The 25,951-nt window shown below is 42.2% G+C and overlaps 2 protein-coding genes across 2 annotated transcripts; one reads left to right on the top strand and one right to left on the bottom strand.

The window, feature by feature from the left end:
* Positions 1-731: 731 nt before the first annotated feature.
* vti1b (vesicle transport through interaction with t-SNAREs 1B) lies at positions 732-15,177 on the top strand. The gene is made up of 6 exons (XM_015969452.3): positions 732-960; positions 1,059-1,117; positions 13,274-13,471; positions 13,591-13,764; positions 13,967-14,028; positions 14,576-15,177. The coding sequence occupies exons 1-6, from the start codon at positions 864-866 to the stop codon at positions 14,667-14,669; spliced, it is 684 nt and encodes a 227-aa protein (XP_015824938.1). The 5' UTR covers positions 732-863; the 3' UTR covers positions 14,670-15,177.
* A 2,830-nt stretch (positions 15,178-18,007) lies between these two features.
* arg2 (arginase 2) lies at positions 18,008-25,228 on the bottom strand. Its single transcript, XM_015969450.3, has 8 exons — positions 24,889-25,228; positions 24,712-24,784; positions 21,765-21,939; positions 21,395-21,554; positions 18,924-19,018; positions 18,716-18,820; positions 18,505-18,641; positions 18,008-18,430 (listed from the first exon to the last, which is right to left on the bottom strand). Exons 1-8 carry the CDS (start codon positions 24,997-24,999, stop codon positions 18,240-18,242), a joined length of 1,047 nt encoding a protein of 348 aa, XP_015824936.1. The 5' UTR covers positions 25,000-25,228; the 3' UTR covers positions 18,008-18,239.
* Positions 25,229-25,951: the final 723 nt, after the last annotated feature.

Genomic DNA, 25,951 nt, shown 5'->3' with positions numbered 1-25,951 from the left:
ACCTCTATGTGATGGAACCGATCAAAGGAGCCCATATAGATTGATTTGAAGTGGAAGAAGAGGCTGTCTCAAGTGTAATATGATCCAACAAAAGATTTATATACTGGTTAATGCAAAGAGTATCTCTATTTTTCCAATTCATGAGGATAGTTTTTTGAGCGACGCATATGGCAGTCAGAACCACGTCAACCAAAGGTGTTTCAATCGGGACATCATCCAGGTATCTTGCTATTCTTTATAGGTAGCCTTGTATCTAAATAGTAAATAATTTATAAAACAATAATTCTGTACAAAATTGATTATTATTATAATGTATCTATAATTTAGGCCCATTATTGTTTTAGGAAATAGCCTGGCTAGAAAATAATGTAAACAGACAAAGTAAATGCACACTAATATAAACTTCGTTCATTTTTATTTAATATTGTAGTGACTAGTAATAGTTTATCTTATTTTATGATGTTTCAGTTGTCTTTTAACAAATGTTTCAAATCTTTTTTAGAAGAATTAGCGGAAAAACTACAGTTCCCAGAGACCGTTTAAAGCTGTCTACCTTCGTGCCTGAATAAAATACGTTAAAATAACTTGTAAGACATTTAAATAGTGTTAAGCATATTGATGGTATTGTCACATTCATCTTCAGTATTGAAATAAATTTCACCGAACGTTTAGCATGTGAATACTTCAAATTTGTAGCAATGTTGTAAAGTTTAGGCACTTGGTCACGAGAGTCGTCATGCGGCAGCGGAAGAGTCTCATCGAAGCACAAGCAGTTGATCCACTTGTGTAGTTCGTTCCGTCCTTTAAAGAAAAAGGTACAGGTGGCCTTTTTATGACAGACAGCGAGATTACATTGACGGAAAATGTCGTCGGAAGAATTTGAGAAGTTACACGAAATCTACAGATCCTTGTATGACGAGCTAAAGCTAATCCCAGAGAAGGCTCTCAGCTGTACCGGAGGTAAATAAACCCGTTGTTCCCTCATTTAACCTCGTTTAAGTGTCAAATAACAAAACCTTCTTGGTTTAAACCTCGAACTTGTTCTGTTCCTAATGCAGAGGAGAGGAAGAGACTGGTGAGGACCTTCGATGAGAGACAGGGGGAAGCTGATGAAGTGGTAAAAACGTTTGTTTACGTCAACATCTTCACTTGTTTCTGTTTGTTATTTATTAACAGTGAGTGTTATAAATAAGGCCAAGAGTTTGCTGTAATTATTACCGCAAAACATCAACATAAGTACAATGACTGGCTGTGATGCTAAAGCTAATGTAGCTGAATGCATCTTGTGTGTAAAAACCATCGACATTAATATATGGACAATGGGTTTCCATAGACTCCAATAACACGTTTTTGAGGCTAAATGGGAGGTGGCCACCACCGCCATTTTGACCGTGTCACAGGTTCCGTCAAGCCCAGACAATTCCACAAAAGGGAAGAGAGGAGGAGCTGAGGGTGGGGCTGTAAGGCTGGGATCAACTGACAACACCCGGTCGAGCTATCTACAAGCTAACCTGAAGCTAACCCAAAGCTAATGCGGATGTGGGAGCTAAGCTATCGGAGGTAGCAACCTAGCTACAACTGGAGTTAACTGTGCACAACACCAGAGCTTCTGAGTCAGAGGTACGCCGGGCTGACCGCTGGGTAAAATACGGTGGAACCCAGAGGTCTCGGAGACCTCCACAAGCCGGCAGCCGCACAGTACACAGAAGCCGCGATCAGACAGATGCGTCGAGCTGCTGGGAGAACCAGCCGTCAGCTCGCTGCAGCAAACAGAAGCTGCGATCAGACAGATGCGCCGAGCTGCGGGGAGAAGTGGCGTATTTTGGCGGTTCTGGCTTGCCATAAGAACCAGCCGTCAGCCCGCCGCAGCACACAGAAGCCGCGATCAGACAGCGATGCGCCGAGCTGCTGGGAGAACCAGCCGTTAGCCCGCGCAGCTAACAGGAGCCGCGATCAGACAGAGATGGACCAGGCTGCGGGGAGAAACAGCCGGCATTCTGGGTGGAAAACATCGGTCTCCCGAGAGCTCCACAAGCCGATAGTCGGAACCCAGCTCCACCAACATGTTATATTTCAACCCATTTTCTAAAGTGCAGCATTGTGTTAAATGCACTGGGTTTTACCCTATTACATTTAAATTTCATGGTTAAACAGTACATGTTAAAATCTAAGCTCAGCTTGGCAGTGACCTAAAATACATAAATATAATTTTACTTACCGAAAAAAATGAAGTGGAGACTCCTTGGACGCTCTATTAGTGCAATTAATGCCACAGCAAGTCATTTTGTCCAACAATTGCACAAAAAATATCCAAAAAAGAATACACAAACACAGAGACTCAAAATCCCGGAACAGTTTCCAAGCCAGACTGAGGCTCTACTGAGGCCTTTCCACGGAGCTAGCTCTGTGGTCACGTGTGTCGGATGCTCATTAATTATACAGAATTTTAGGCTTTTAATACACTTAAACAGAAGAGTGAGAAAAAAAATTCACCCCCCTCAGAGTTGTCATGAGTATAAACTAGATCATTTAAACAAAAAACATGTTTTGGTACCAGGCTGTAAACATGTTTATTTCTGCTGTGAAATTGGCATTTTTAACATGGGAGTCAATGAGGATTTGCTCGTTTCTGACACCAGCCCCCAGCGGATGAGGGTGGAACTGCAATTTCTCTTACTTCCGGGTTGGCCTCAAATTTAAAGCCACATTGTGGGGGCCTGGTAAAAACGCAGCTTTACACTTTAAGCAGAGAGGTAGTGCAGTAATCATTAAATCAAAAGTCTATTAAACTTCAGTGTTAAAAACACAGAGGAAGATGCTTAAATACGTGCCTCACACTGCCAACTTTATTCGGTACACCTTGTATCTGCAGGGTTAGATCAGAACTACCTTCTCTCTTCATGTCATTGATCCAACAAGATGTTGGAAACTTTCCTTAGAAGTTCTGGTCCATATTAACATAACATCACACAGCTCTGTTCATAAGGAAAACCTCCTACTCCACCACATTCCATAAGTTCTGGACTGAGATCTGGTGACCGTGGAGGCCGTTTTTGTCCAGTGAACTCATCGTCATGTTCTAGAAACCAGTTAGAGATGCTCTGAGCTTTGTGACATGGTGCATGATCGTGCTTGAAGTAGTATCAAAAAATGGGTCCATGTGGTCATAAAGTGATAGACATGTATGGTCAGCAACAAGGTTGTGGTACTTAAACTAGGCTCAGCTGGTACTAAGGGGTCCAAAGTGGGACAAGAATGCCACCAGCAGCAGCTTAAAGCATTGATGCAAGACAGAATGGACCCATGCTTTCATGTTGGTGACACCAGATGAATTGAAGCCTCAGTATCCTTTTCTTAGCTGACAGGAGAGACACATTGATGTGGTTTTCTGCTGCTGGATCTGCTTCAGGCATCATCATGTTGTGGTTCAGAGATGCTGTTCTGCAGACCTTGGGAGGAACGAGTGATTGTTGGAGCTGCTGTTGTCTTTTTATTTATTTTTTTACGGTGTCCTGTCCGGCTGTGAAGCAATCAGAATTGATGTCTGAATGCCAAAGATAAGTAGTATTATTAATTGTATTATTTAGTCTGGCAACGCTCTAATTATGGCTCTCAGTTGTGGGGCAGGTTCAACCGTTGTCTTTCAAATGATCTCCGCATGCTACTGGACAATGAATGTGACATACTCTTGTTTCTAGGGATGGGTACCTTTGACATTTGAATCGATTCGGTACTAATTCCCGGTACCTACGAATCGATACCGGTACTTAACGGTACCAATTTTCGATACTTTTGAGTGTTTATTATTTTAATTCTCTTTTATAATTAAATATATATTTTTCTCAATATATAACAACATTTGACAAATATCACGATAAATAACATTCAACTGTTTGTATTAACATTGTCCTTGTAGTTTTATAAGCTGATAATTAAACTGAAGCAAACATCTTTACTGTGAACTAAATTTACTGTGTATCTTCATTCCTTTTGCCGTCTTTTTTCATTTAATTTTTCCTACTGGGAAGTTAGAATTTCCGAGGAGAAAGCGAACGCACCATTAGCTGATAACAACGGTGGCAATGGAAGCTAACATATCAAGCTAACGTTATCTTTAACAGTTTATTTAACTGCTGGAGCAGATTAAAACAATAATGCCTCACACTTAGATCGTTGTCACTGGTTTCATCTTCACCCAATCACCCGTCGCATTTAGTAAAGTGAAGCCAAACTTTAGAGCGCGTTCATGTTCTAGTTGGAAATTCGGAGTTCCGAGGAGAAAGCGAACGCACCATTAGTGAAACGGAAGCTAATATATCAAGGTAACGTTATCTTAAACATTTTATTTACCTAACGGAGCAGATTAAGATGAGGATGTCTCACTTAAATCGTTGTATGTCGCTGGTTTCATCATCACCCAGTTACCCATCACATTTAGTGAAGTGGACCCAAGCGTTAGCGTGCGTTCTTTCTACCATGCTGCTCTGTTTACAACACGCTCGCAGGGACCGACGACATAACGCTCTTGCGCATGCGCAGCTGTCTTGGCAAGTTCTCGTTATGAAGGACGGGTACCAAAACGAGGCACCGTTTGAAACAACGTGAATCGTTGCTCGGTCGGTACCTTAAAAAGTACCGAATTCGATACCCATCCCTACTTGTTTTGCTCTGTTGCATCATCCCACCCACCAGGCATATAGAGTGCCCTGATTGGCCCACAAAGCGGATAAAGCTCTGTGATTAGTTCACTAAGCAGATAGAGCGCTATGATTGGCCCACCATTATGGACCAATCACAGCTCTTTATGTGTTTGAAACCCCTCTAGAGAGCTGTGATTGGCCAGCCTGAATGCTGTTGGGGCTGCAGAGGTTCCAGTGGAGCGTTCCTAGACCAAACTTTGCAAAGCAAGAATTTGGTCTAGTTCACTAGGCTAAAAGACAAGCCTTACAGTTTTACTTTCACAGGTGGAGCGTGATACCAAAACTTTACTAGAAATATTTTCGGTTGCTTTAAATCCCAACTGACATGAGGACAGAAGTGAAAGAGAAAGGGGGCGAAGCGAATGAAGAGGTGGTGGCAGCTGTTGTCTTTCTATCATCAGAATCCACTTTATCAGCCAAGATTGTTACACAACCAAGGCATCTGGATACACTGTCACATCACACCAACAGTGTGGATATCAATGACAAAGAGTACAATATATCTGTTTGTACAGGCAGTTATTAAAAATATATAAATATTAAAAATAAAAGAAAAAGGCGGGTTTAGTTTGTGCTGTTTGTCGATTGTTTCACTGGAGAATTGCTGAGTATTCTGACTTTCGCTCCCTCCGGTTAATAGACGACACCACGGTTCTTCATTCACTGATGGATTTATTCTTCCTTCACACTTCTCCTCCAAAACACCATTAATCCACCGTCAAACTGTCATTACACCAAAGTACAGAATAACCAAACATAAATATTACAAATGAACATTAACCCAAGTTAACAAGTACGCTATAAATAAACACAGTTAACGTACCTCGCTGGCTGCACGTAACCATAAGGGAGTGAATCCGCTTCAGGAACAAAACTTAACAAAGGTAATTCGCTGGTTTCTTCTTCGTCTTCTCTACAGCTTTCCCTTACTTTAAACTGCTTATTTATTCATTCCTGTGACTGCGTAGGTTATAGCTTAGCTTCTTTTCACATGCTCTTTTACTTCCCTTTCCGTCACCCAAAATGGGCCGTGCGCAACACAGCATGAAACTTACCCCAAAAGAAACAACAATAGACAAGGGAAATAAGATACATACATAACACAATAAATTAAACAAATTGACATAATTTACATTGTGGCAGTTAAACTCCCACCAAATCTCAACTTGAGATTTCCTCGTAGATTTGAACCTTCAAGTTATAAGCATTTACAACAGTTTAACACATGCTTATTCAGCTTCAACCAGTAGAACTATTTTTTGCACTGGCCTTTCAAGATAAACTGGCCTAGTTGAACGTTTTCCCCGTTCATCCAAAGTTGAGTCGCTAACCAACAGCTTCACCTTTCTGACCCTTCCGTCAGCGCTGGGGTACACCTCTGTGACTCTTGCTAGTCTCCAGTGATTTCGCGGAGCACTGTCCTCTTGAAGAATAACAATGTCATTGACCTTGATGTTTTTCTTATCCCCATGCCATATCTGTCTTTGCTGGAGATTAAGAAGGTACTCCCTCCTCCACCTTGTCCAAAACTCATTCGCCAAGAACTGCACCTGCCGCCATCTCTTATATATAAGAGGTATAAATCTTGACTTACGAACTGACCTGGAGGTGGCAATATGATGTTAGACTTCATCAGCAGAATGTGATTTGGTGTGAGCGGTTCAAGACTTGTTGGATCATTCAGGTGCTCTGTTGTCAGGGGTCTGCTATTTATTATAGCCATCACTTCATACAAAAATGTCCTAAGTGAGGTGGTGTCAAGTCTTTTAGCAGACTGATCAAGGATTGCTGTTAGGACACTTCTGACTGTCCTTATTTGCCTCTCCCAAATGTCTCCCATATGGCTTGACGATGGGGGATTCATTACAGACTCACAGCCATATTCCTTCAACTGCTCATGATCCCAGTTCTTCATTGAGTCCATGAACTCTCTTTTTGCGCCCACAAAGTTGGTACCTTGATCACATCTCAACTGCCTAACATTCCCACGTATTGCAATGAATACGCACAATGCATTGATGAAAGCATCCGAACTGAGGTCATCAAGCATCCCGATATGTACAGCTCTGCAACACATACAAGTGAAGAGAAGGCCATACTTCTTCAGTTCCTTTCTTGCATCCCTCACATAGAAGGGATGCAAGATTGATTTTGGTCCGAAGCAATCCATGCCACAATATGTGAATGGAGGGGTCATTTCCACTCTGTCCTTTGGCAAATCTGCCATTTTTGGGTCGTGCTTGTTCCTTCTATACTTTCTGCATGTGACGCACTTAAAGATATGTGAGGCAACTGCACCACTGCATCCAACGACCCATATCCCATTAGATCGTAATTCATTTACAGTCATACCTCTTCCTTGATGCTGCACCTTCTCATGATAATGCTTAATCAATAAAGAAGACACATGGCTTGTTTTTGGCAGAATAGCGGGATGTTTAACGTGCGGATGAAGATCACTTCTTGTCAAGCGGCCGCCTACTCTAAGCACACCCTGCTCATCCAAAAATGGACTTAATTTACATAGCTTGTTTGCTTTGTCTTTGGATTTTACGTCCTTGCATTGTTGCAAATTCTTGATTTCACTGCTGAATACTTCTCTTTGGACCAATCTGATTAAGAAAAGTTCAGCTTGTTGTCTTTCCTCAACACTTGTACTTCCATTGAGTTTGGGGCTAAGACCCTTAACTTGCTTAGCATGACGTTTAAGACAAGCAATAGCCTTCACAACTCTTTTCCAGTCAGAAAACTTGGTCAGGCGATCCACCAATGTTATTTTTGTCCTTGCACTGGTGATGAGTTCTTGAGCCCTTTGAAGTTCTGGATCAGTATCACTAACCTCTCCCACCTTGGCATCCTTTGTGGGTAGTTCCCTTTCCCACAGAAATTCTGGGCCAGTGAACCAATTTGAAGCAACGAGCCGATCTGCCGATAACCCTCTCGAAGCATGGTCCGCCGGATTGTCTTCAGACTGCACATGATACCATTGGTTGACATCTGTGGTGGCTTTGATTCTCTGGATCCTATTTGCCACGAAAACATGGAAGCGTCTGGCATCATTCTTAATATACCCGAGAACAACCTTATAATCAGTCCAATAATATTCCTTAAGGTTGTCTATTTCAAGCTCATGGTTTAACATAGCACCTATCTTCGCAGCAACCACTGCCGCAGACAGCTCAAGCCTTGGAATCGTTGTGACCTTAGTGGGGGCAACACGCGCTTTCCCCATGACAAGTGAGCAGTGTACGCTGCCATTAGAGTTCACTGCTCTTAGATAAGTGCACTCCCCATAACCTGTGAAGCTAGCATCTGAGAAGTGATGTAACTCGTACTGCTTGACATCAATGAAGCTTGCTGGTATGTAGCACCTCTTAATTTTTACTTGACACAAGTTATGGAGATCTTGTAACCATGACTGCCACTGTGATCTGCACTCCTCTGAAAGTGGTTCATCCCAACTAACTTTCTCTCGACTCAACTGTTGCAAGATCAACTTACCACGCAAAACAAACGGTGCTACGAAACCCAGAGGATCGTAGATGGAAGCTACTGTGGATAGCACTCCCCTTCTCGTCATCGGGTGTTTCTTGACAGTTACTCTGAACTGCAAGTCATCAGAGGATACGCACCATTGCACGCCCAGTGCTCTTTCTAGGAGTGGCTTCCCTAAATCTATGTCCAGCTCTTTGACACTGTCAGCACATTCTTCCCTTGGTATTGATTCCAATACCTTCTTGCTGTTGGAAATGAACTTGTGCAGTCTAAGCTTGCCTGCACTGCAAAGCTCTCTAGCTTCCTTGATCAGTTCAATTGCCTCCGCATCAGACTCTACACTCACCATCATCAACATAAAAATTTCTTCGGATGAACCTGACAGTGCTTTCGTTAAATCGATCCCGACCTTCTGTGGCTAGATGTTTAAGTCCAAAATTGGCACAGCCAGGTGAAGAAGCTGCTCCAAACAAATGGACTTTCATCTGAAAAACTGATGGTGGAGCCTCGAGATTATCATTCTCCCACCATAAGAACCTCAAGTAGTCTTGGTCCTCAGGCTTTACATGGAATTGATGGAACATTCGTTCCACATCACACATAATAGTGACTGGGCCCTTTCGAAATCTACAAAGAACTCCCATCAAGGTGTTTGTGAGCTCAGGACCTGTAAGAAGGTAGTCATTCAATGACATGTCTTGAAATCTTGCCGAGCAATCAAAGACCACTCGCAGTTTCTCTGGTTTTTGAGGGTGGTATTCGCCATGGTGAGGAATATACCAAGCTGAGTGTCTATCAAGCTCCTCTTCTGGGACCCTTTCTGCTTCACCACGACTGATAATGTCCTTCATGAAGTTCATGTAATCTGCCTGATATTTCTGGTCTCTCTTGAGCCTCCTCTCCAAGCACTTAAGGCATTGGACAGCACATGGTTTGTTATTTGGTAACTCTGGCCTACTCTGTTTGAAAGGCAGAGGCATTTCAAGATGTCCGTCTTCTTTGTGTCTAATTTCTTCCTTCATTTTGGTCAAAAACTGGAGATCTTCTTGCGAAAGATTTGCCTCTTCTCTAAGTCTTTCACTGAAGTCCGATTCCAGCACCTTAAGTACGTCTTCTGGAGCAGTCAGTTCTTTAATTCTTGTTTTGAAGACATAATGAACATTGCTCTTCAGATTACTTGTTACTTTGGGTTCAGGAATCACTTGCCTTACAATGATGCGGTGACTTACTCCAATTGCATCACTGTAGTTTTCACTTGGATCACCATAGCTTACTATGCTCCAGCCTACGTCAGTTTTCTGTGCGAAGGGCTGGTTGTCCTCACCACATACAACTTCTCTTGGCATCAGTGCTTGTGGACAGTTTACCCAATAAGAAGACCGATTTCACAGTTCTTCGGCGGGGCAATGTGTTCTGCAAGATGCTCTAAATGAGGCCATGCCCTTGCTGTCTCAGATGTTGGAATGTGTGTGCGATTGGCAGGTATGAATTCACGAGTGTAGACCGTTGGCACTGTGATCTTCTTAGAAGATAACCCTCTTATTTGTAAACCTTTGATTCTTTTGCATGGCACAATTGTTTCCTTGGACGACATTGTGGACAGCTTCAACTTGACTGGCTCTGCATTAACATCAAGAGCATCCATTACTTCTTCAAGAATGAATGAAGAGTCACTTTGTGAATCTTAACAGAGCATAGACAAGGACCTCTTTATTTGAATTACCAGGCATTGACGAATTATGAACAGAATCGGTGACAAAGGGCAGCCTTGGCGGAGTCCAACTCTTAACTAGGAATGAGCACGACTTACTGCCGGCAATGCAGACCAAGCTCTGACACTGGTCATACAGGGACCTAACAGCCCGTATCAGAGGGCCTGGTACCCCATACTCCCGGAGTACCCCCCACAGGGCCCCCCGAGGGACGCGGTCAAACACCTTCTCCAAATGCACAAAACACATGTAGACTGGTTGGGCAAATTCCCACACACCCTCCAGGATCCCCCTAAGGGTATAGAGCTGGTCCAGTGTTCCACGGCCAGGACGAAAACAACATTGCTCCTCCTGAATCTGAGGTTCAACGATCCGACGGACCCTCCTCTCCAGAACCCCTGAATAGACCTTACCAGGAAGGCTCAGGAGTGTGATCCCTCTGTAGTTGGAACACACCCTGCGGCCCCCCTTTTTAAAGAAGGGGACCGCCACCCCGGTCTGCCAGTCCAGTGGTACTGCCCCCGATGTCCACGCGATATTGCAGAGCGGCGTCAACCAACACAGCCCTACAACATCCAGAGCCTTAAGGAATTCCGGGCGGATCTCATCCACCCCCGGAGCCTTGCCACAGAGGAGCTTTTTAACCACCTCAGTGACTCAGCACCAGAGATTTGAAAGGCCAACCCTAAGTCCCCAGACTCTGCTTCCTCACTGGAAGACGTGCCGGTGGGATTGAGGAGGTCTTCGAAGTATTCTGCCCACCGATCCACAATGTCCTGAGTAGAGGCCAGGAGCACACCGTCCCCACTATAGATAGTGTTGGTAGTGCACTTCTTCCCCCCCCGAGGCGCCGGATGGTGGACCAGAATATCCTCAAAGCCGTACAGAAGTCTTGCTCCATAGTCTCACCGAACTCCTCCCATGCCCGGGTTTTTGCCTTGGCGACCACCCGAGCCGCGTTCCGCTTGGACTGCCGGTACCGTCAGCTGCCTCTGGAGTCCCACAGGCCAAAAACACAGGGGTGGACCTTTAAAGCGCCCGAGCGCCAATGGCGCTAAATTTTCTCGTCGGGCGGTAAATACTTGACGACTTACCGCCCGGGTGGCGCCCAAGCCTTATTTGTCATTTACACACCGGCTTTCACCTGCATCATGGCCCCGCCCTGTAGGAAGCCGCCGTTTTCGTTTTGCGCGCGTGAACCTGCGCGCCTCTAGCCACATTCTGCACTTGTACGATTCGTGCACGTACTGCACATTCTAGTTATTGTCACGTGAACTATAAGTTCACTATTAAAGACGAAGTGGAACCAACCACGCTAGAAACACACAAGCACGCAGGGAGATCGCGCCACCACAGGGATGGGATTTCTTGATGAAATCTCCGGCAAAACGCTTTAAAACTGGTGAGGAGAAGTGAGACAGTTCGAAACGGTATGAAGCAGAGAAGCGTGTGCGTAGGTGGAATGATTCTTGGTGGTTTAAAGAAGACGGGAGGCGCAGAGGATGGCCGTGTTCGAGTTGAGCAGCGCCTCGCCTGGAAAACAGGCGAGAGAAGACGGAAGCAGCGGGGGGAGTGGCTGAAAGCCGGCGTTTCGCCGGGGACACACCGGCCGCGGAAGCGCCCGAAGCGCCGAGAGGCGAATTGCTCACGAAATTCGGCCGCTGCTCGCCGCTCCTCACTTCAGATCAGACGCGCCCCTTTCGAGGCGCGCCTCGGCTCAGCTGTAGTTTTTCTTTTAACTACTTGTCCTCCATTTGCTCAGCTCTTTTCCTCTACGTGTGTGTGTGTGTGTGTGTGTGTGTGTGTGTTTGTGTGTGTGTGTGTGTGTGTGTGTGTGTGTGTGTGTGTGTGTGTGTGTGTGTGTTTGTGTGTGTGTGTGTGAGAGAGAGAGAGACTATGGTGTGAACCAGTTGTTTCTGCCAGTTGAATCTCTTGGATTTTCCTGCATGTGTAGCTCGGGGGTGACGATGGATGAAGATATCACGTTAACATTCACACTTGTTCAATTTTCACTTTTAATTCTGGTGCCTGTTAGCAGCTGAAACATCCTCACGTGCTTGTGGATATCATATATTGTATATGAAGACCTGACTGTAATAATTAAAGGTTATCAGCTGTAGGTTTAGTGTGCCCACAGGAAATGTGACAAAAGAAAACAAAACACATTTCTCTTTATGGCCTACATTGTTGTCATCATCAACGTAACATGATTTACAGAATACATGTGACCAACTAACATTTCATGTTCTACCACCGAATGTTTGGATCAAAATATGAACCAATCAGATCTTAGATCAGGTGAGAGCCAGGCGTTTCCCGTCATCCTCTAGGTTTTGCAGCCGTGGAAGAGTAACTGCAGCGCCTTGCTCCAAAATCTGCGGCCGCCTTGATCTCACAAGTTTATCGTTGTCTACGTATGCATGACGTCAGAGCAAGTCGGCATCAATTCGGACACAAATCTAACCGGCATGCACTGCTCGCCGATCACCGCTGGTCTAGTCTGCGCAGAACTGGCTCATCTCGAACACAGCCGATGGCTCGAGTACAGCAAAGCGGAGTTGGTGATGTACTGCGTTGTATGCCGGAAGTATGCGACGACAAAATCGAGTTTTGTTGAGGGAACAAACCAATTCAAACTTGAATACGTTATTATGTTTGTGAATGTGTACAAAATAAAGGTTTATTACATTTAAACAGTTCCGTTATTATTTTGACTCGTTTTGGCAGCTGACCAGCGGGGCCGGTAGATTCTTGGTGGATCCGGTAAATATTCAGAGTTACCGGCCCGGCTGGCCGATTGGTTTTGAAGTTAATGTCCACCCCTGAAACATCAATATTATAAACAAATTACAAGGAAAATGGTGACATTCTGAAAATCCAACAAAACAAAACATTTTGTTTTAACTAAAAAGATACTTTCAGATATTGAATAACAAATCTAATTCTTGTGTAGGATTTGACATTTTTTTAGAATGTATCAGTAACAACTTTTTGGTAGGTCAGGATGGCTGCTGGTTGCTTCCAGGTGAGCGACTTTCAAGTGCGTCAGCAACGTGTTGGAGACCCCCTGCTCTAGATCTATACATGTCTTAGATGTGCTGCAGTCTGATTGGGTGATGAGCTATTTATGTTAATCTAAAATGTTTACCGAATCAAGTTTTATTGGCCCTATTAGGTGTTCCTAGCATCAATCTGATTTTAAACTGGTTTCCAACATTTATGAGTTGAAGTTGTTCCAGCTTAGTTGGATTTAATGCAAAACATGGAATTTAGTTAGTTTAAAACAGAGTGATTCTATCTCCATTACAAGAGACGAGCCTTACCTCTTCCTCTGGTGTCATGCCATGTGTCCATGTCTGCCTCCAGTTACAGGGAATGGAAGAGGAGCTGCGTTCTGCACCCGCGTCTTACAGAAATGCCATGAGTACGAAGCTGCGCTTTTATCGCAGAGATCTAGGCAAGCTGCAGAGGGAGATGAAAATCTCTGCTCCGGGGTCTGGCTCATCTTCCCACACGGTGCAAGGAGGCCATCATGGTATCTATTCATCACAAAATCAGCAAAGTGTGAGTGTCAGAAGTTACATAAGCAGCACATGTAATGCATTCACCAAAAACAAACCAGTACTCTCTCGTTTGCTAGAATCATCATCATCTTAATTAGTGTCATTTGTCCACCTGTGCAGACAAACCTGCAGTCCCAGAGAGCTTTGTTGCTCCAGGGCACGGAGTATCTGAACAGCGCCAGCCAGAGTATCGAACAAAGTCATCGCCTGGCTGCAGAATCGGAGCGGATTGGCACAGACATCATCGAAGAGCTGGGAGAGCAGAGGGAGCAGCTAGACCGAGCCAGAGACAGAGTGAGAGAAAAATGCCGGTTAACTTGTTCTGATAGTTAATGTGAGCCAAGTCTCAGTGAGACAGCTCCAGTGTTGACTTTATTTAAATCATGCTATTTTGGTTTTGTCTAACAATGAGATATATATATATAATAATATATATATTATAATGTTACTGACATATTTCTGTTTGGTAAATCTACGTTTTGCTGTTTCTCTGTAGCTGGTGAACACAGGAGAGAACCTCAGCAAAAGCCGAAAAATTCTTCGTTCCATATCACGAAAGTAAGCACCAGTCCAGGAGAAGGTTTTCATTTCAGTTTTATCTTTCAATATATGACAAGTCTGCTAATTCCAGCTGGTTTGGTCGTTTAACACTTAAGATTTTTCTTCCTGCGGAGTCAGTAAAGGGTGATTTTAGTGTGTTTCATTAAAACGTACTAAAATGATGTCAGTGAAGGAAGTACGCACAAGTTGACTTTGTTTTTCTGTGTAAAAGTGGTGATTAGTAGTTGCTGATCTCTGAACAGCCTTCTTTTTTTTATCCCCACAATATATTTATAGATATACGATGTTTGAAAGCTAGCTTGTTTTGCAGATTTGCCATTGTAGCTTTAAAACATAGCAGCTGTTCATTAGAATGGTATATTTAGAGTTGTGGAGTTATTTAAATAGGAAATATTTTAAGTTTTACATAGAAAACATCCAAATAACTGACATTTCCCTGTAATTTAGACGGAGCTAGTTTATGGGATAGAAACAAGGTGTTGAGATAGAAAAGTGCTACTGAGAGGATCCGAGAGGAAACTAAAACACGATTTCTGTCCTGCAGGCTCATGACGAACAAGCTGCTACTAGCGGTCATAATCCTGATGGAGTCGGCCATTCTAGGAGCTGTGATTTACCTCAAGTTCTTCAGACATTAATGAGTTGTAAACATCCGTGGATCTCAACCACCGTTTCTCTTCTCTGCCCAGTAGCAATAATACTGTTTTGTAACTGCATCGAGGTGTTGGACTTTTACTGTGGATTCTCTCCACCAATGGCAAAGTTTGGAAGCTGTCACTGGACCAAATGACCAGAAACTCTATAAGATTTGTGCTGTTTATCTCTTCTGTTGATGCTGGTGATGTGCTCCTGTTGGACGATGATCTAGACTTGCTGGTGCCACAGATCCCAGAAGACAAGTCAACAATATCCTTCGTCAGAGGGAAATCTGACAGATGGAGCACACCTGAAACGTTAACTTTAGGTGACACCAGTTTAATCTGCTTTTGTGGCGTTGGTCACTAATGGTTGTAATGAACTGATGGATGAATGAATGAAATGCTAAATGTGAAGAATGATGCCAGGTTTTGGTGTAGTAGCTTTGTGCCGTATGCAGGTAACACACTTGTATAAAATTAATGTAAATAAAACGAAAATGTAATCTCACGTGTACTTTTCGTGCACTAATTGAAGTTTTTAGCTCAATTTTAGTCAAAAAAAGAAAAAAATACACTATGCAGAATCACACTAAGGCCCGGTTCATACGCCACAATGATTGTGATGATTTTGATGCAATTCTTCTTTTCGAGCAATCTTAAGGACACACCTTATTACCGTGATGGCTCTAAAGATAATCTCATCAGATATCCCTGCTGTGTGTGGTGAGTTAAAGAGTTCTTTTCTGTTTGGAAGCATGTTGGAACTGCTAGGATCATAAATCGGGAATATTCAACATGTTAGATTGTCCTGATCGGGATTTTGAAAAGAAACAATTGTGCTGGCTGTTAAATGTGATGTGTAGCCAATCAGAAAGGGAGGTGAATGAAGTGCACTACTACTCTTCTATCACGTTTTTTACTCTGAAATCACGTTTGGTCTTAACCCTTCCACTGTCCTAATGGGTGTGGTATATATGTATATATATATATATATATATATATATATATATATATATATATATATATATATATATATATATATATATGTTGATGGTGTGACCCTACGAGGAAAGTGTACCATTGAGCAGGGTTGATGGTTTATCCCTTGGGTCCATGTGTCAGGGGTGAGGAGTGAGCACAACCTCACCCCTGCCACATGAACCTCAAGGGATAAACCATAAATCTGTCACAATAGTCAACTTTCCTCGCTGGGTCACCCAAAAAGACAGTGGGAGGGTTGAAAGGTTTGGCAGATTCTTGTCTGTTTGGGTAATGTTTGACTGGGCCATGTAGGTGTTCCGAATGACTCTGCAATTGCCACCAAATATAAGCCCAATATCTGTAGCCAACTTGAATTGTTAGATGGATTGACTCCACACATTTGAAATGTAGACCAGATGAAGACTTTCTGTAAGTTTCATTAAAATCCCTCTAGTACAGTAGTTGATGAGACCTGTGGCTAAACGCCCAGACAAATGAAAACGCTGCCAGGAAAAAACAATAATGGTGGTGAAAAGGTCAACATTTGTTACTATGGAATTTATTCCCAAATAACTGTCGATAAGGTTATTTATGGCGCAGCTAGTGAAGCAGCACATCTGTCACTCTGTTTTTCTACAGCTTTGCTATCGCTTCTCAGAAGGAACAGAACAAAACATGTTTGGTGACCTCCTTTTTATTTTCTAGAGTTTTCGTTTACAAAAGCATCAAATGGTCATTGCATGACATGCTTTAGCAAAGATACAAAAACTTTTATTTAAGTATTTTTGTTTTACTCATTGCAAAGATCTCAACGTGCTTCTTTGGTTCCGAGTTAAATATCTGTTCTATTACTCTGAAATTTAATCTAATCAGTTTCTAGCTTCCGTGCTTTATCTGTCAGCTAAAATGTAAAACAATGGGAAATAGTATTCTGTAATGTGCAACGGCATATTAGGGCCGCTCCGGAAAAAATAGTTGTGGGGTCAAAATATTAAGAAAAAAATCTAACAGTTGAGTCAAAAATGGTATTTAAAAATGTGTTTGCTATTAAAAAAAAAAGGGAACTGAACACAGAACCATCATTGGAGCGAAGACCTTCAATACCCATAATACCTCATGTAAATAGTGACTATCCATAAAATACTATTAAGATATTATCTTAGAGTTGATACGGTAACTTAAATCTGAACACAAGTAACTTATTAGAAATCCACGATAACATTAACAGATAATGTTTAGAATCTTCAGATATCTCGTGGTACGTGCGTTTGAGACTCTTATTGTGAAGGATTGAAGGAAGTTCCACTGTGTACGCTGCTGCACAAATAACCAACTAAAAACTAAAACCAAGAGAATGCTGTATTTCTTGTAGTTTCCTTAGTGAAAACACCCAGGAGCCTTCGGGTTCACTTCCTCACGGTAGTTTGGTTTCATCTGACTTTAATCTCAACGCTCTAATTTTTCTACCTAATGGCACCAATGGGACAGACTAATGAATAGAGAGAAGGTGGAATAGACTATTTTTTATTCCCAGAGAATATTTATTCCCTTTAAACTTTGTGTGATGTGGATTTAAATACACATGGAGAAATGTTTGGTGGAAATTAGAGCTTTGTTTTATTTTCAGAAAATTCCATTACTAAAGTAAGAATAAGACACATTCAAGCAAACAAAAAGTTAACGACTTTTATGGAAGACCAAAATAAAAGCTCTCTGTAACATGCCACCAGAAATAAAACCAAACTAGTGACCAATAACTATGTAAGTGTGCATTTTCACCAGCACTGTAGTGACCTCTAATTTTAATTCATGTAGATTCAAATACAAATATTAACTCTAAAGAAAAAAAAACTGTAACCGCAGCTTGTCCAAAAATGAAAAGTGACTAAACTATCTGGCACAGCCATGAAATCTTTTAGTCCATATCAGTCAATGAATGTTGGGGCGACGGTGGCACAGGAGTTAAGTGCTCGTCCCGTTAAAGGAAGGTTGCAGGTTCAAGCCCTGCTCAGTCTATCGCTGTCGTTGTGCCCTTGGGCAAGACACTAAACCCACATTGCCTGCTGGTGGTGGTCAGAGAGACCGGTGGCGCCAGTGCTCGGCAGCCTCGCCTCTGTCAGTGCGCCCCAGGGCAGCTGTGGCTACATCGTAGCTCATCATCACCAGTGTGTGAATGTGTGTGTGAATGCGCCTTGGGGGGGGGGGGGGGGGGGGGGGGGTTCCAGGACCCTAGAAGGCGCTATATCAAAAACAAGCCATTTACCATTTATGTCAAAGTCAGACTTGTTCGTGCCTCTGAGGCATTCTGTTCTCAAACACCGGACATGCGTCACACTCACTCCAACACACAGTAACAAAATAAATAGTATTGCCTCTTACATTATTCACAGTTCCATCAGCAAGTGCATTAATTTCCAAACATATTCTCAAAGGTTTGACTCAGGGTAACAAACATCTCAAGGTCCTTTTCGTGTTTTCAGGATTCCAGAAATTATTTTGCTTTTTGTTACTTTTGACTTCCAGATGAAACAGCAGGCGGTAAATTTGTGGAATGGTTAGATTTAAAGTTTGTAAGTTTGCTTGATGTCCTCAGAGGCAGAGCAGCTCTGTGTCATTTTTCACAGCAGTCATGGTGTCGATGGAGGCGTGAGCCCCTTCTCTGGTTTGTCCCAGTGATGATGCAATGACGTCGACCGCTAACGAGGCTGTGGTCTCTGCGGCTTCTCGGTTTGCTCCCAGGAAGGGGTTCACCTCTACCAGGTCAACGGCAGAGAGCAAACCTATGCATCAACACAAACACACATTAGCACACCAGAAATAAAGGACATAAGGGACTAACTAGTTAGTTTGGTACCTGTGTTGTGGATTTCCTCTGTGATGTAGATGCCCTCTCTGTATGTCAAACCTCCGTTGACCGGTGTTCCAGTTGCAGGAGCCAGCGATGGATCAAACCCATCGATGTCGAAGCTCAAGTGGATGGGGCGCTGCTTTCTGGTGAACAAGTCAAGATCATTTAAAAGTCACCAAAATAAAACACAATGGTCCTATAGTGGCTGACTGTTTACCTCGCCAGAAGATGATCAAGAGTGGCCTCCATGACCCTTTGAATGCCCAATCTGTCGATATCTCTCATGCTGAAGTACTGGATGCCCAGTGTCTTTAGGAGGTGGCTACAGAATACAGTACATAAAAAAATTCTCAAGGCTTACATGTTGGAAAAGTGAAAAACAGCAGAATATATTTAAAAATTTATACATGAGCGCATGTACTCACTGCTCTCCGGGGTCGACATCTCGCAGTCCGATGTACACCAGGTCCCGTGAGGACAGAAATGGTTTAGTCCATGAAAATCCAGGAACATCTGGAATCTGCGTGGACACGAGAAGAAACATGAAGAACCCAAAATTAATCAACACAATGTATGTTTTTATAAGAGTGGAGGCATCATATCTCAGAGATAAGACAAGAACAAGATGCTCAAAGGTTATGTGTGTCACTAAGTCTGGGTATCGTGAAACTTTCAGTCTGCAAGGTAATTTAAATTTTATCACCTACCTGTACATTGTAATAAATTGTAAGCCAAAATAACTTAAAAACGAAAGTTCACCAGCTGTCTTAAAAACTTGAGTCATGTCAACTTAAATGAATAATTTCTTTAAAAGTCAAACTTAAACTTAAATGTCAAGTTGTACAAATATAAATTATAACTATGTTTGAATATTATATTGAAACAACAAATCTTGTTTGATTAGCAAGTGGAAAAATCCTTTTGTCTTGTTAAACACAATTCTACATTATTGTAGCTTAGAAATTTAAGTTAGACATGTATGGTTGTCCATTCAAATTAAGTTTATGTTATCTGAACAATGTGACGTTCGCGAACGAACCTATTCTTTTGAACGGCTCATAAACATAAACAATGGGAGCCGAGTCGCAGGAGGGGGGGTGGGCTGGTGGTGGGTCTTTCTTTCCTATGAGTGTTTCACACAGATGCACACAAATTAGCTCCTCCGCGAGACAGAACAGTTATGGGGGGTAGTGATGTGACGTTCTCGATTGAACCGAATCTTTTGAACAGGTTTTCAAAGTGAACGATGAGAGCCGAGTCCCTGTAGAGAGCCCTGGAAGTCGGTAAAGCGCACCCGCTCAAACCCCACCCACCGCTGTGACGGACGTAGGAGGAACGCTACCCAACACCGTGCGCCCTCACTGACACCGGAGGAACACGTTTCTCTTAATACCCCCACCCCACGCTTTCTTATCTTCACTTCGTTCAAGGGAGCCAGTCTTTTGAACGACTCTTTGAGGTAAGCGACCGACCAATGGACGGCTCCCATGAAGGAACCGTAAATCCCATCACTACTGGACAAATGGAACAATTATTTGTACTTGTGTTACCAATGAGGCAGCTATCGGCCAATGCAGACAAAGGTTCAACCAGGGAGCTAACAGCAACACTGTAAAGTGCTGGCTAACTCATGACTCACACACTGAATGACTGCAGGCAGCCAGTGGGAGTGGAACACAAAGAGCGGCGTCCTGAGCATTTCTCGTGAGCCACTACTTTATCTAGTGCAGTGGAGCGGAATGGCACAACGTTCTTATTCCTACGACCGCCCTCCTCACTTACGATGACAACAATAAGTAACTCCACATTTGGAACACTAAACAGCGCAATAACTAAGAATAACACAACCCCCACAATAAACGTGCGTAAACACTTTCAATTAGAACAAAATAGCATGACTACCCACAATGCACCTCGCCCACTGAAGCTTTCACAGTGGGCGGGTCATTTTTAATATATAACTTGCAGTTTTAAGTTAACTGAATGCATGAGAATGTGGAAAATATGACATTTTGTTGAAATAACAAGCAATTTTAAGTTTTAATTATCAAAATACACAAAATTGAGTTTAACAATTAAAATTAATAGGGAGATTTAAATAAAATAGGAAAAAATAAATTGAAACTCCTTTTTGAGGCTGTCTTTTTTTTTTACAGTGCAGAACCTTTTCACATGAGTGTTTATGGAACTAGGATTGGGACAGTGTTACATTTAACTTTTACCATGTTTTGTAACACAAAACTTTTGTTTTGTAGCACATAATAACAGGAATTGTCTTCGACAGGAATCCAGGACTCATGATTGGCTGGTCAGACATTGGTTCTTTGGGAAGCAAGCTAGAATTGGGACAAAAAGTTTTGTACTTGTAGACTTGAGTTTTGTAACTGTAGACTGAGATGTGTGTTTTGAGAGTTGTGATTTGAAACTTGCATATTGATTGTTTTCTGCAAGTTAAATAATTGAAAGTTTCATGTTGCGTACCAAATGTTGCGGGTTACAAAACGAGAATTACAAGTTACAAAATGAAAGTTACAGTTACAAAACATGTTACAGATTACAAGATTTGGTACAAGTTACATTTAATATTGTCTCAATCCTAGTTCCATAAGTGTTTAGGTCTACAGGCTCAGTTTGCTAGAACGCCCTCAGCTGGCATAGGTACAACTCTACTGGAAATCATAAAGAGACTTAAATACGAGGTATTGAGTGTTTCCTCCACCCAAAATATTTCAGGACACTCTAAAATTATTACCTCTCTGAGGGCTTTTCTTCTTAGGGTATATTTCTACCTTGGTAATCTGTTTAGGCCTTTATTCCTGTATAAGAAACTCAGGAGGGTAAATAAGGGCCCCAGAGAAGGTCACTGGTTCCTGGAAAGCCTGGTGTTTCTCCTCACCTTGTCTTGCAGCTCTTTGAGCATGAACGCCACGGGCTGGCCGTGAAGGTTCCCCGATGGGGAGGTCATGGGTGTGTTTAGATCTGCGTGAGCATCAACCCAGATGAGACACAAATCAGGACACTGCTGGGCATGGCCACTCACTGATCCAATGGCGAGGCTGTGAAACAGAAGGAGCAGACATAAATGTCTGGCGTTTGCATCACTCAAATACACAAGCTGAGCTTGGACTTCTAACAGAATCTAATCATTACCACAGGCAGTAAAAGGATCCCGCCTGTTTCGTGGGACTGTCTAAATACCACCAGGTTGTGGTGTATAATTTGATGTGCAGGAGCTACATATAAATTAAATATTCAGACATAATCACCTGTGATCTCCTCCCAACATGACGAGGGTGTGCCCGGCACCAATGGCTCTGCTCACTGCGCCTGACAGCTTCTGACTTGCCGCGCCCACAGTTCGAGGGAAATTCACACCCAAGCTGGGTTCGTCCTTTTCAAAGTGCTGGAAGCTGAGGTCGCCAAAGTCGTGGACTGAATAATCTAAAAGCATGACAAGAAGGGTTAGGGTTAGCCAAATAGCTTCTGCAGGTGCTGCATCCAGATTGGTTTAAGGGAACCACTTGTCTTGTGTGATCAGTCGAACATCCCAGATTATCCATTACTTAATATTGCCTGACCTTGCAGCACAGGTAGGCTGAGTCATTAAATGCCATTGGAACATGAGTGATGGAGCACTTTCTGTTTGTGCCAGTTCCCACTGCATCTCAGGTTTCACCAGCAGCAGCCTGCACTAGTGTTGCAGACTTAAAGGGTGAAAAACATGAGTTTGGTTTGGGGCATGTAGATGGTAAATGATTTTCCGTCTTTAGAGTATCAAGGTTTAAAATGTGATCCTTATGGCAGTGTAGGGTTACTCTGCTGATCTAAGGGCAGCCCATGTGGTCTGTTACCATTCCTAGACAGGACAGGAATAGCCTTGTCTTGATGCAATCAGGACCATCTCTTGCAGAATAATTCAATAGCGCGATTAAGTCTTAAAGTTCTCTTCTGATCGGGTTTAGATCAGGTTTTATCTGGATAACGTCACAACTTTGATGGTTTTTAATGAAAAGTTTAATCCAAGAGTGTGAACAAAATGACAGCAACGCTTCGGGATGACATGGTATTTAGTTTAGTGTCTGGTTTCAAATGTTGGCCCAGTTACAAACATTTCAGCAGTATCTTCTATCACAACTGTCATGTAGACATCGGATCTGCAGGAGGACTGTTCCCAGTCATCACATCGCTTCTGACTCCATCAGATTCAAAGCTTTATAATGGCGGCATAGACAGTGATGAGATGTTCTCATTTGAAAACTTAAACTTAGCATTTTTTTATTTCATGCAAGCAGGATGAAAAAACCCCACCACCCATTTCTATTTTCCAAATAGCATCAATAAACGCATACAATCAGATAAAATAACAAACTATTTTGTTTTTGACATAAATGTTATTGTTCTAAACCAAATTATATAAAAATACATCACATTGTCAACAATTTATTTAAACATGTCGACTTTTTATTGTCAGTTTAATAACTATTTTGTTATTTGCCCGTTTTTATTTTAGAGCTATCGATCGTTTGTAGTAAAAAGAATCTAATTCATTACAACCCAATCATTTTATTTTGAAACTTTTTTCAATGGACGGCTATATGATGAAAATTGAACCATTTATTAATCGCAACAAAAATCAAAAAGTAAAAATGTTTCATTAAATTATTTTTTAAATTCATTCAAATTAATATTATGAAGTCGTAATAATGTCTAATTTTTTTGATGATTTCAATAAAATATAAGGACTTTCTTTTAATCGAGCAAGTTGAAGGGCTTATTTCTCCTGGTTTATAGAGTACTAGAAATATTGCAGACATGAGGTAAATACACATTTAATAGATAACTAGGCTTATATTATTATTCTACAATGAAATTGTATGGTTGTTGTGAATTATTAGTTTTTTTCCACACAGTTTTAAATGCTAACTGGTGGAAATTACCCTCTTTTTCAAAAGAATGCCCAATTTGCAATTATGCATAAATAGAAAACACTGTTCCTCTTGCAGAGCAGGTGATGTTTACAGTCAATCAGCTGATGTGGCTGAGGACATTTGGATTAGAAATGTCAGCCCGCAGGACAAAAACAGCCTCAAGTAGACTAGAGGAACAATAGCTTCACACTATTGTTTGATCTGTTTTCTTTTTAAAAAAATCATTTTTCAAATGCATTGCCGAGATTTGAGCATCGATTACTCTGGTCTATCATGCATCATGATCAGATCTGGGTCTGCAGCTCTAAATAAAAACACGTCAGAGATGCAGTAAATATAACCACAGTCTAAAAAGAAATAGAATTTGTTTTTATGTTTAATTTTAAAAAGTCTGCGACTAAATGACATAATTAACACAAAAATCGATTGGTTATCCCTAGTTTTGTTCACCTTTTCATTATTCCAGTCAGTCAGAGATATAATATATTGCAAATATCGTTATTGTCATGTTCATCCTGATCATTTATTAAAACGTAAATATAATTTACATTTATAAAACTTCCAGAAAGGGCACCTTACGTTTAAAATCGATCACAAGATGTACTTTTGCAATTTTCTCACAAATTAAGTATTTTTAGAGTGAAAATATCAACAAATGTAAACGATTTAATAACATCCGTTAGTTTTATGATGTTTATTGAGCTGTTTTATTTTGTTCAAACATCAAGTGAGTTTAGCGGATTTGGACAAACTTTTGACCGTTTTAAGGTTTATTCTGGCTCCTGCTGTGCCTTTATCATGAGTTATACTCTTCCATCCATAGAATAAAGAAATGAAATGAATTCCTTTCGAGGGAAGTGTCTTCTTTCAAGTTTAACACACCTCCCTCTGCAGTGGGACGTGTCTGCCCGGGACAAACGGGGCAGAGCGCGCGTGTATCCGCGTTGACGACAGAGTGGAAATAAATCAGAGGTCCTCCTCCGAGCATGTGCAGGAGGACAGGATGACTAAAGCCGACATGTGGCACTCTGACTGTGAAAAGAAAAAAGCACCTTGCAGCCCATCCGCCCCTGATGTCCCCTGATGTCTCCTATACTGGACAGACATCTTTTCTTAGACAATAAAACATCAAAGGATTGGAGTTCTTAAGCCGTTAGGGATCGGATGTTTATATTTATGCTGCCTCCCTGTGATGTAACGAGCTGTAACCGGAAAGAAGTTGGAGCCTCCCTGTGCCAAACTGGCACGCAGCGCTGTTGCGTAACCGGTTCAGTTCTTCACCCACCTAGACTGGACAGCCTCTCGATGAGACCCGCATCTCTGATGACCTTAGGTCCGTGTTCCACTCCGCGTCTCTTCTGTGAGAACAAGGATGACAAAAAATAAATAAAATTAATAAAAAAAAGAGTCAGATCCACATGTCTTACGAAAGTGGAGGAGACAACGTGAGACACGAACTTACCTGTCCTCCGGAGAACGGAGCGCCTAGAACAGCCACGGACTTGGCTCTGCTGTGGGATCTATGTCTCAGCTGAGCCCTGAGCAGACAGGAGACATGTCCTCTTAGAGCCATTGTCTCTTCCACAAGTACGGTCCGAGTTTCTGGTGAAAGCCGGCGAGCTGAGCTGCTGGATGCTGAAAGCGTCAGTCAGCGTGAGAGGGGGCAGGTCTTATGGCTCCGGGAACTGCTTAATATTAATGAGCTGCTGATGAGGAGGACCGGGCTGGTTGGAGAAGACGCTCACGCCCTAATTTAGTCACACAAACAGCGAAATGTCTCAGTTATCAGTGTTTATATCCGCCCCGGTGGTGCAACTCGTGTTTTTTACAGGGGCACGTTCCGTTTCAAATAGAGAGTGTGACGTCAGGGTGTGTGACAACACCTTCGAGTTGACCAATAGGAGAGCCCGGAGGAGGCGGGCTTTTTCCTGTACGCGTGAGAGCCGATGTAGGACAGGAGCTTCTCTTTTTTTATTCCTCAATGAGTCTCAATGAGAAGTGCAGCGCTGCTGAGTCATCGGAGTGGAAATTTCCAGAGTGGTACCGCGGTTCTGATGGACCTGCTTACATTACAGCGACTCAAGAGAGACAGGTGTTTTAGGGACAGCTCCGGAACCAAAACAAGTCCGGTGTTTTCCACTCACAAGAATCAATAGGGCTTGATTTATTTGCAAACTCTAAAAGGGGAAATGTTATGTTTATTTTCATCTTTAATATAATATAATATATAGTAGGTCTATATAGATATTGTATTGTATTATATTATATTATATTATATTATATTATATTATATTATATTGTATTATATTATATTATATTATATTATATTGCACTGTCTGGCCCAAAACGTTGCTTCTCTAATTCCCCATCATGGTCCCATCACTCTATGGATAGAACAGGATCAATCTGGACTCATCAGACCTTCTAACATGGCTGCAGAGTACAGTTTTTATGCTCTCTTTTTCTCCAGTTGCCTGTTGCATGCTGTAATAGCTTGTGGCTGATGTAAATGATCTGGTGTTGCT

Source organism: Nothobranchius furzeri, chromosome 18 (assembly GCF_043380555.1).
Source record: "Nothobranchius furzeri strain GRZ-AD chromosome 18, NfurGRZ-RIMD1, whole genome shotgun sequence".
Lineage (NCBI taxonomy): Eukaryota > Metazoa > Chordata > Actinopteri > Cyprinodontiformes > Nothobranchiidae > Nothobranchius > Nothobranchius furzeri.
This window is presented reverse-complemented; position numbering and strand designations above follow the sequence as displayed.